The 12469-nt window shown below is 37.5% G+C and overlaps 1 protein-coding gene across 1 annotated transcript in view; it reads right to left on the bottom strand.

Moving 5' to 3' along the window:
• Positions 1–12469, bottom strand: part of LOC126092059 (exportin-2) — a 171711-nt gene that overhangs the window by 36153 nt on the left and 123089 nt on the right. The window contains exons 12-14 of the mRNA XM_049907465.1: positions 3302–3405; positions 3063–3219; positions 1199–1290 (exon numbers count right to left, since the gene is read on the bottom strand). Coding sequence (XP_049763422.1) covers positions 1199–1290; positions 3063–3219; positions 3302–3405 — 353 coding nt within the window. The remainder of the gene's footprint in view (positions 1–1198; positions 1291–3062; positions 3220–3301; positions 3406–12469) is intronic.

The raw sequence follows: 12469 nt of genomic DNA, 5'->3' as shown, positions 1-12469 counted from the left end.
CCATTTTTCTCTCCCAGCACAGCCTCCCAATGCCACACCTAACAGGCTACTATCAGGTCCCCACTACACTCCTGTACACCCTCAGACACAATGCACAGCAGCACCTTCCCAACCCCTACCTTATTATTCCTCCACCTCCTCACCCACACCTCTTCTGTACCACCACTACCCACCCCAGCTGCAATCACTGCTCCCCATATTCCAGTCTCATCTCCAGGAGATGACTGCGTGTCATGCGCACATGTTCTAACCTAACCTAGACAGGCAACCACTCACCTATGAGGGAATAATGTGTGGAGAATAGAAACTTTTAACAGGAAACATTATTCACACTAGCTTTTGATCTCTCTCTCTCTCTCTCTCTCTCTCTCTCTCTCTCTCTCTCTCTCTCTAGTAAAAGTAGACACATTCATACACAAACCCAAACAGACACTCAAATGCACACTCTCTTGGACATGGCAAGACTGATTATCGATTATCAGTTATTGAAAGCACTTGACCGGGCTATAGGTGGTGACTCGCATCATTCAATAACCAAACTTGCCACGGCCAGGAATTTGTGTACTTGAGTGTGTCTGGTGTTTCCTGCTATTTGTTTCCATCGTCCACACATCACTCCACTACAGGTGAGTGATTGCCTTTCCCTTATTTTACATATTGTGTGTGTTTTTCTTCATTTGAAGGACTTAGTCAAATAGCTTAGTCTACTTTTAAATGTACTTTACATGTGCTTGTCTGTCACTCAAAGTCTTCTTCATGTGGTGAGTAACAGTCTAGCATATTTCATTATTGTTATTCCAACACAGATTTTCCATTGTTTGTTTCAGTTACACAAGACATATAGCAGAACACTGTGGGGTGACAGTATTTACAGCATATGTACACAAGTAATATTTACTACTACTACTACTACTACTACTACTACTTCTACTTGTGGTACCACTTTAAGGTAAGTTATTTTTATTTCCAAAATTGGAGTATATGCAGCACTGCTTGTAAAACTGTAGATATGGCAAAGGAAAGCTCTATTAACGAGTGTAAATAATTTAGGAGTAAAGTACCGTAGCTCGAAAAGTATTCATCTGCACACTAATGAAGTTTTCAGTCTTGTTTATGTACCTGTCAACAACCCATCACCTCTACTATTCAAAGAGTTTTACTTTTAGGGGAAAATTATTTAATTTTTGTAGAACATTACCTTGAACATCTTGCTGGAGTATCCACTGGAAAAGTGGAAATAAATTTGCTTCAAATGTAGATACAGCCGTCTTGTTTGAAGTGCAAACGATCCTGCAACATGAAAGACAAACATGAATAACACACTCAGACAACAAAAACGTGTAAGTTCACACGCTATTTGTTCATTATTTAATACTTTGGAATAAAACAGTTCTTGCAAGTTATTTGTTACACAATTTACAGTACAAAGCCATGTTCTCAATCCTGCTAAAGCACCGCAGTTCTTTTACTTTTCTTGCAGGATGTAATACTTTATTAGTGCTGGAAAATCCTGAGTGGAATATAAATAATTGAAGAAGTAAAGACAACCACTCGCCATATAGTTGAAGTGTTGAATGGTGAATAGACAAATAAACAAGACTGAAATTGTTACAATGTTGTTAAGCTTCAAGCAATGTCTATCTTCTGAGCTGTCAAAACACACACACACAAAATTACACAGCCATCACCACACACACTTTTTCTCCACTGAAACTCCAACTGAGTGAGGGACTGCGTTAGGTGAAGAGAGGTAGGAGGCAGGAAGCGTACAGACAGAAGGATGGTTGAGGGATGGCAGAAAGTGGCAAACTTAGTATGCATAGGCAGATGAAGTGTTACATGCCATTTAGGTAAACGACCCTTAACACTCCTTGTGTAGTACAAGGAAAGATGATCTTGACAGAATAATATTAAGAAGAGAGTATTTTGCAGAACATATCATGTGCGCAGGTGTCACCTGCTGTTCTGGTGTCGCGGCTTGGTGGTGGCTTGACCGTCAAGGAGCAACCACACTCTCCAAGAACAAAAACGAAAGACAAGATGGTTCTGTGACAAAATATATTGTAATTTTGAATGTCATGTTGAGACTTTGAAGCTTATGTCATATGCAAAGTTCTGTTCTGCTCTAATTCATGAGTCACTCTAATGATCTGTACACACATTCAAGGAAATATATGTTCGTAAAAGGAAAGTAGTGGATGTCCTTTTCTTGTGATATGAGTAGAAGTTGTCTTCTTTTGCTCCAGAATGTGAGGGAGTCAAGCCTTTCCTTGTCTATACATGGGATTTTAGAACCAGTGATTAGCATGACCTCTTCTTCAATAGAATCAACTATGGCAACTGGATTTTATAAAAAGGTAAATACATTAGATATTGTGTCGGGTGACAGATCTCTAAAGTGTTCTGATTCAGCTTCAACTACTTATCTTCATGGAGGTACTCATGCCATACTTAGCATGTGATGTTTTAACTTTAAGTTATAGCAAAAATATCTGTAATATTTCCATGGTATGAGATCACAACAAATGTGTTATCTGGAGAAATACTGTGCAGATGTAATAACAACATCTACCAAGCACAAACAGATTATAAATATTGACATTCATTGGATTTGTCACCCACAAAAATTATAAAGTATCGAACTGTTGAATCCAAAGTTTATCATACTCGCTACTCTATACTATAATCACACAATCCAGTTCAATCTACTATAAATTATCCATTTTGGCTACATTATGTCACTTACTTTCCGTGTTCATTTAGCATTCCAAAATGACTGCAATAAGGATTGAAATGAAAGAAAATATAGCTATTCATCTTACAAATACCAGAGAAGCACTTAATCACAATATGATATGGCAGTCAACACATACTAATTTTAAGCATAGAAATCTTAAAGTGCAAGTCTGTTAGGGTGTAATTACTATTTAGACTGAACTGAACAGTCCAAAAGGATAATACAAATATTGCTACACAGATAATTTTCTGGTAACACTCAGAAGGAGATATAAGCTTACATTTAACAGTTAGGTATTATTTTATCCGCTTGTTAGCATACTTACTTGATTGATAAACATAAAGTTTCAAACAAATAATGATTGAAATGAGGTTTGCTTGGATTACGAGCAACCAATGCTAATTTCTGGGTCAATTTTGGAAGAAGATCACCAAGGTGTGGGATAACTTGAGCCTGCAGTGCGGAGAAGCTCCTCATAATAGCTGAAACATTAAAATAATGGTTAACAACAATAAAGAAAGAGCTGAAATATGCCAATATAGATAGTATGAACCAACTTCTTACCTTTCATAACATATTCATTTTCTTGTGATCCGGGCAGATCCAATGCAGAAAACAGATTTGTCAGAAGTTCACGAGCAATGGTTGTCACTTCTTCAGTTTGCACCCTATTAAAAACAACACAGTTCATTGAAAATGTGTATAGAGTCTGTGACATATTTACCAAAAATGTACAGACAAATACGAAAATGTTCACAAAAATTGTAATTGTAATATTAATGATTTTAATTATGGTATCCTCAATATGTGAAAGAAAAAAATGGATAGCAGAGATAAACAGGTTGGTATAGTGCACCTAGTTACCATATTCAAAGTTGTACAAACTACAGAACAAACACAGAGAATCAGTAAAGAAAGAGAAGAAAATCCAATACTAAAAACATATGTCATATATTATCAAAGTTTGTAACATATATAGGCTACACTTTCATCAATATCTTCCCTTTGCCTGACTCATGTTTGGCCCTAAGAAATAAACAATTTGTTCAGAATGAGATCAGTTGCCTTTAAGGTTCCTCTAATTCTGCTCAAGTTGTGTCACTTTCACCACACTATGAAGTATGTCTTATTTTTCCACAAAGTAATTTTTATTCAGGCACTTGAGGCTGAAGAGTAGGTATGATATAGGCCTCCAACATTTAACTATCTTTAAGCATAATTAGTTGTTATTACAACCCACAGAACCAGTACATTATAGCTACAGCTGCATGACAATGTGCATTTTGTCTCATTCCACAACCTTGAAGGAATAATGGGACCTAGCACCACGAGAAGGAAGCAACAAGAGAGTTAAAACCTGAGAGCCAAGGCGAATCACATCAAAGTCACTTTATCATACAACATAAATGACGGTATCACCAGCTCAATTTGTAAACATTTATTGTTTCATAACTCTGGAAATTCAGACTCAAAGCAATAACATGGAAAATATAAGATTTTTACAGCATCAAATTCAAAAATCAAAATTTCAAGGGTTAAATGCAATAATCATATCATATGTAAACACACAAATTATACATTATTTTTAATAAAATGTTGACCAAACATTGAAAAAATCTATAGTTTTGTAGAGTGAAAAAATTGGTAAGTTTTTTAGCCAGATTTGTGTCATTTATGTGCAGCAGGATGACGTGTTTCAACAGTGTTAATTCAGCCCAAGTTATTTTCATTTGGCATTCCAAATAAACAGTTATTTTGTCCAGCTGTGTTGTTGCCTCTGTACGTGTCAATGTCTTCAGACTGAGCACCAACTTTATCAGCCAAATCATCAATATTATTGGTATTGTCTGCAATGAACAAACGATGATAATTTCACTATCAGAAAATTGTCATTAACACCTATGTCCGAGCACTGTGCAACATTTGTAAATGCACACACTACATTTCTATGAGGGAAATTTCATAAATAATGCACAGTATTTTTTTACTCACATGTTTATTTTTTATTTATTTTCAGTAACCCTTTAAGGTCCTTTAAAGTCTCTCTCTGACTGAATCCCACTGTCTCGAAAGCTCTATTATTCCACGCAGGACATCACTTCTGCTCATCTGTCAAACATCTGGGGTAACAGTGGTAGAATGTTCTTCCATAAAAAGATAAAAATGTTCATGCATATGTTTTTTTCAACTTCGGGAACAAGTCAAAGTCTGGTGGACTCATGTACAGGCTGTAGGGAGGATGTGGCAACACTTCCCATCCATATTTGTGCAATTCTTAGGCTACAACATTGCTGATATGCAGGCAAGCATTATCGTGGAGAATGAGTAGCCCAGCCTTGAGCAACTGAGGTTGCGTTTTGTGCATCTTCTGTACAGGTTTTGCATGAAGTGACAATAATACACTGCTGTGACACTTTTTCCACAAAGGACTCTTGTCATGATGATTTCTTGGTGATCATAAGCAAAATTCATCATTTGCTTGAGTTTTGACTTAGTGCGTCAAATGTTTTTGGATTTGAAGAATCTGAAGCTTTCCACCCATTGGACTGTGATTTCAAGTCCAGTTCGAAGTCTCCAATCCACAATTCACCAACAGCAACAATTTGACACAAGAATCCTTGACCTTCATGGTCAAACTGAACAAGGTTGCAACGCCCAGACTGCTTCACTTCAGCAGTGAAACAGTGTGGGCCCCATATCACACAATTTTTTCTCTTCTTCAAATCACTTGTCAGAATATGGAATACTGAAGTTGAGGGAATTCACAGGGCTTCAGAGAGCTCCTCAAAAGTCGCACTGCAATCTTCAAGAGCATCTGCTACAAGTTTCACACTTGGTTCATCTGTTGACATTTTTGGCTTTCCAAGTCTTGCATTATTGTCCATGCTCATACAATCTCCAAGAAAACAATTAACCCAATGTGAAAGTGAACTACAGTCCAGTGTAAACTCATCAGAAAATTCACTTAATGAACTGTGGATTTCCGTCAGGTTTTTGCCACATAAAGTTTCAGTCTTGAAGTATGACCTCTGGTCTTAAAATGTCACAGTACCCAAGAACCTTGCAGGATCCATTTCTATCTCTCACCAATTTTATGTTAGAATACAGAGCAAAAAAACAAAAATATGTGCTTCTTCCTCAAGCTCTCAACTATATCTGACATAATTTTGATTGTTGCATCAAACAATCCACGCAGTAATATCAATCTGTACACTATTTATGAAATGCCTCTCATAAATCCAACAACGAACTCCAAAACGTCGATTTTGTTATCAGTTTATTTATTTAATGTTCACACAGCATCAGTGAACTCACGAATGACTGATTACAAATTTTTCCTGGTCTCCATGAGTGATGACTTGGGCACCATGACCCTATGTAAATTTGATCATTCAGGGTGTTTCGTTACTCATGTTACAGGCTTTTAGAAGTTGTAAAGGAGATTTAGTATATAAAGTTTCGGAAAGGAACTCTTGTCAGGAAATGTCCGTTTGGACGCAAAATAAGTTTGAAAATCAGATCACTTTCAAATCTCCCCCTTCATCACACCCACATAATGAAGACAATGAGCTCTGACCTGTGTGCTCTATGGGAGCTGCTGTTTGTTGCACAAAGTGTATCTGCAATGCATGCTTTCATGAGTATGAGTATGATGCACAACCAAGGAGAGTGACAGTCAACCCTCCTAGTTGCAAACACACCAGTTTCTCAAAGCCGTTGTTGGAGACAGACAAAACTCATATGTGATGGATTGAGGTGATCCAAAAAATGTTCTCCACTCTTGAATTGCGTAGACTTGCAATTATGTAGCACACTGTGAAGCAGGAGATTTGAAAGTGGTCCGATCTTCGAACTTATACTGAAACGGTACATTTCTGGACACAGGTCCCTTATAAAAATTTTATCTACTATGTCCTCTCTACAACCCCTAGAAGCCTGTAATAGGAATCGTGAAACAAAATGTATAATGACATATTTACAGGTCTCAAAAAAGTGTCATCATGCCATTTTCATTCTTCAATTAGCTTCCTCAGTAGCCTTATCTTATACACTAACAGCATAAATTTCACTTTGATGCTGCCACTGACAGACAGCATACAGTAAATCAACAACATGGCCTTCGGAGGCAATTCTGCTGCTTTTAGAAATTTTGCTACACTGGGCACAAAATCTTCAAAGACCTAATTTTTAAAAAGCAAATTTTCCATCCATGCATTGTGTTGTGTTGTAACTTATAAGATTCTTGCAAGGAGGACCAATTCACATGTTTTAAAGCATAGGTTTTTGTTTCCCAGACACATTACTCCAAGCCACTTTTGTAATTTTGTGATTTTTATAGCCTTTTTGCAAGGTTATCTAATCTGGAAGCTAATGTCTTACTGAATAGCATCCAATAAAAAAGACCACTGATTCAATGGCATTATAAATTTGGTCTGGACTCAATTTACCAAGAGAAATGATTTTCAATTTGTTTTTTGAAATTTTCAATAACTACTGCGTTCCCTGAAAGGCTTTCACCAGTCACTGAATCCTGATGGATTCCTTGTCGATCTTTCCACCTCTGTATCCACCTTGGCTGGCAGTGAAGTCAGTATCACCATTAGAAAGCCAGTTCTGTAAATGTACTGCTTCTTCTTGCAATGTTGGGCTTGAAATCAGAACACCAGTCTCCTTGTTTGCACTAAACCACATGAAAAGTGCATAATCTAGCAATGCATTCTTAGCCTGTTTGGCTTGTCACTATAAACTGTCCTTTATCTTCACTTATTTCCAGTTATTCTTCTAATCTGACAGTGTTAAAATTCTAACACCAAATTCAGCAGCAATGTTTTACACAACAGTTCTCTTTTAATCATCCTTTGCACTGCAGTACTTTTGGACATCGTCCCACCTTCCTTTCTGGTGTCATTTTACAACCATAACAAATGTGAGCAATACAATACTGTACATGAAATGAGAAATGAGCGTTCGGCATTGTTGGCCGGGAGACCCCATGCGGGGTGTTCGGCCGCCGTAGTGCAGGTCCTTTTTAGCTGACGCCATGTCGGCGACTTGCAAGTCAATGATGGTGAAATGATGATGACAGACACACAACACCCAGTCATTTCAAGGCAGATAAAATCCCTGATCCCACCGGGAATCGAACCTGGGATCCAGTGTGTGGGAAGCGAGAACGTTACCGCAAGACCACGAGCTGTACTGTACAATGCAGTGTTAACTTGTGAGCTAAAACCAAGCTAAAATCCACATATTGGCTGAACTTAAATTTAATTATTGTTTCACAAAATATTCTTTGCTTCAATTCACACTTTTGACAGTTATCACCACCATCTTCGTCAGGAGCAACCGACAATCCAAACTCTGCTATAGTGGCCTTACATAGCCCATGGCAGCATGGCAATGGTCGATAATTGTGTAATTATGTCACAGATAGTGTCAACATCTGCACTGGTGTGCCACCACTTCCATGATCATTAATTATTGCCGTTGTCAACTGTTGGTACTATTACTTCCAGTGTATCAAAACATTAAATTTAGTGAGGGGAGGGGGGAGGAGAAAAAATGAAATCACAGATGAAATGGAGATCCAACTTACTGAAGGCTAGATAAATGATGACTCACTGTACTAAGTCTCCAGTCACCAAATCACAAAACTGTTTCTTGTGGCAGTGAAGGGAAAGAACTATTCTTCTGACACAAAAAAGGAAAACTGCACCTCTCATTCTGACAATGCTTGAAGTCTGCGATCATCCACATCATCAAAATTGCAGTAAAAACAGCTCTTCTATTTCTATTTCACACTGGTTGCCACCACCGAGAATAATTCTGAGTGGCAAACAGTACACAAATTATTTTCCCACTCCCCACTGTTTTTGCAAACACTGCAATAGATCAGAGTAACATAAGACTGGATTCATTTCCAAGAAACACAAAGCAAACAACTGGTTTGTGATGCAGAATCTTTGTACATATGAGATGTATACAAACAAAAATGTGTTGTTAAAAGGCCTGGTAAGCACTGTTTTGTTGTCAGTGAAGCGGAAACTTACAACAGGAGTCACCAGTTCAAGTGCATGAAAGGGTGCCATATGAGCTTCTGATAGAATCACTCCGATTCATGTGTGTGAATTGATGCCATGAGCTGATAAATTTGGTAAAGAAAGGTAGTGTACTGGTTACTGGTAAATGCCATCTGCTTGTAACTACCATGGAGCTTAGTACTGGTAGAGTTGAGGCATCTGGGCTATAACTATGCTTGGAGTTAAGAGTAGCTGAACAAGACAAGCAGTGAAGTCCCAGATCAGTTTGTAGGATGGAGAACAAATTGCACCTCTCAAGGTTTATCTGCAGTGAGACGCACCCTCTCCATGACTAACAACCAACTGACTTGATGCACGGATGGAACTGATGTAATAAACAATACCAGTGGATGGGAAGTCAGGGCAAATAAAACAGGAAGGGACTAAAAGCATAGCAAAGAGATAAGGAATACATAGATGAGAATAAACCATAAGAAGAAAAAAAAGACGGCCACCAGGACGGGCAGAGACAGACAAGCACAGCAGGAGAGTGTCAGACATAGGTAAGGACCCCTCCTCTCAGGGCTCAACAAGCTGAGAGAAGTAACCCTCCCACAACTGTCCCACTCATGACCCAGTATGGTCAAAACATAAACATTGGGAATAAAACCCCTTTTATTACTGAAAACACAAAACCTGTTTATCTGTTCTTTAAGTAAGTAAGTATCAAGTATAAGGAATGCTTAAGGTGCTTGTATTCATAGAAGTCTGGTGAGAGGAGGGCACTCCAGTAAGATGTGAGCCACTGTCAGGAAGGCACTAAAGCTGCAAGGGCAGGTTGGCTGCCAAGTGGTGTATAGCCAAAACTAAACTTTCTCAGGAGAGAATATTAAAAGTTTACAGTTCATAATTATATATTTCTTAAATAAATTGGAACAAGGCAGTAACTCATAAATATAAACTTTCTGACACAAACAGAAATCTCTTGCTGAAAGGTTTTAACTACTTCAAACTTAAAACTTTCAAAACCATTACATAAATAATAATAATAATAATAATAATAATAATAATAAACCCCGTGGAGGCCCGGGAAAAGAATAGGCCTCCGGTATGTTCTGCCAGTCGTAAAAGGCGACGAAAAGAACAAACCACTAATAGGGCTAACCCCCCTTTTAGTGTGATTACTTGGTTCAGGACAGAACTAAAGAAGCCTCGGACGAGCGCCGTCATGGTCGGGGACGGCGCTTGAACCCTATGCCCGCCCACAATGGTAACGACACTGCTAGCCAACTGGAAAATGATTTAAATCCAAATAGAGGTGTTTTGCAGGATATGCTTCCTGCAACCACCCTAGAAGGAAAACAAAGACAGAGGATGACATGGTCAGATGAAGTTAATCGACACCTCATGTTCTGTCATTACCAAGCAACAAACCTAGGAACCAACACAACTGGATACAGATCACAAGTATACACAACATTTATTACCAGATACCCGGAATTAAAATTTTTAACAGAACGACGACTAGCTGATCAGATCCGTGTAATAATAAAAAATAACAGGATACCCCAGTCAGAATTAGAAAACATCAAACAACAAGTACAACAAATACTGGAACAAAATAATGTGCAATCAGAAGAAGAAGAAAATACAGTAATGGACTCAAACATCCCAGAGCAAACAAACAAAGACCAACACGCATCAATTAAACAATCAGAGGAAAACGAAATCTTAAGACAGCCACCAGAACAAGCACAAATAGAACACGAAGAGACACACGTGTTAGATATAGAAGAGAAATTTCAGCTGACATATATAGAATACAAAGACACAAATACAGACATTAGACCATTCTTGCATAGACTGCCAAATAACCCACAAGTCGAAACAACAATAAAAACTATCAACACAATCATACACAACAAAATAAATGAAAATACAACTATGGAAGAGTTACAACTACTGGTTTATATAGGAGCACTCACTACACTAAATATACACACTAGGCAGAGATCAGAACAAACCAACACACAGAAGAAACCCACAAAACCAGCATGGCAACACAGGCTACAGATCAGAATAGAAAACCTGAGAAAAGACATCGGACAGCTAACACAATTTATAAGGAATGAAATATCAGACAAAAAACGAAAAAGGTTAGGTAAAATCTCACAAGAAGCAATAGAGCAATAAGATGAAAAAAAGCAGAAATTACAAGCATTGGCTAAACGACTTAGAAGATACAAAAAAAGTGAAAATAGAAGGAAACAAAACCAAACATTCAACACAAACCGAAAGAGATTTTACCAAACAATAGATAACACACACATTAAAATAGACAATCCACCAAACATAACAGACATGGAACACTTCTGGAGCAACATATGGTCAAACCCGGTACAACATAACAGGCATGCACGGTGGATACAAGCAGAAACAGACACATACAAGATGATACCACAAATGCCTGAAGTGATAATTTTGCAACATGAAGTCACCCGAGCAATTAATTCTACACACAATTGGAAAGCCCCTGGAAATGATAAAATAGCAAATTACTGGCTAAAGAAGTTCACCTCAACACATTCACATCTAACTAAATTATTTAACAGTTACATTGCAAACCCATACACATTCCCTGATACACTTGCACATGGAATAACCTATCTGAAACCTAAAGATCAAGCAGACACAGCAAATCCAGCTAAATATCGCCCCATAACATGCCTACCAACAATCTACAAAACATTAACTTCAGTCATTACACAGAAATTAATGACACATACAACACAGAACAAAATTATAAATGAAGAACAAAAAGGCTGCTGCAAAGGAGCACGAGGATGTAAAGAGCGACTGATAATAGATACAGAGGTGATATATCAAGCTAAAACTAAACAAAGGTCCCTACACTATGCATACATTGATTACCAAAAAGCCTTTGATAGTGTACCCCACTCATGGTTACTACAGATATTGGAAATATACAAAGTAGATCCTAAATTGATACAGTTTCTAAACATAGTAATGAAAAACTGGAAAACCACACTTAATATCCAAACAAATTCAGATAACATCGCATCACAGCCAATACAGATTAAGCGTGGAATATACCAAGGAGACTCATTAAGTCCTTTCTGGTTCTGCCTTGCTCTGAACCCACTATCCAACATGCTAAATAGTACAAATTATGGATATAATATTACTGGAACATACCCACACAAAATAACACATTTGCTATACATGGATGATCTAAAACTACTGGCAGAAACAAATCAACAACTTAACCAATTACTAAAGATAACAGAAGTATTCAGCAATGATATAAATATGGCTTTTGGAACAGACAAATGTAAGAAAAATTGCATAGTCAAGGGAAAACACACTAAACAAGAAGATTACATATTGGATAACCACAGCGACTGCATAGAAGCGATGGAAAAAACAGATGCCTATAAATATCTAGGATACAGACAAAAAATAGGAATAGATAATACAAATATTAAAGAAGAACTAAAAGAAAAATATAGACAAAGACTAACAAAAATACTGAAAACAGAATTGACAGCAAGAAACAAGACAAAAGCTATAAATACTTATGCTGTACCAGTACTGACCTACTCATTTGGAGTAGTGAAAAGGAGTAACACAGACCTAGAAGCACTCAATACACTTACACGATCACAATGCCACAAATATAGAATACATCACA

The sequence above is a fragment of the Schistocerca cancellata genome, chromosome 7 (genome assembly GCF_023864275.1).
Source record: "Schistocerca cancellata isolate TAMUIC-IGC-003103 chromosome 7, iqSchCanc2.1, whole genome shotgun sequence".
NCBI lineage: Eukaryota > Metazoa > Arthropoda > Insecta > Orthoptera > Acrididae > Schistocerca > Schistocerca cancellata.
The sequence above is the reverse complement of the archived record's forward strand: the minus strand, read 5'-3'. Positions and strand labels throughout refer to the sequence as shown.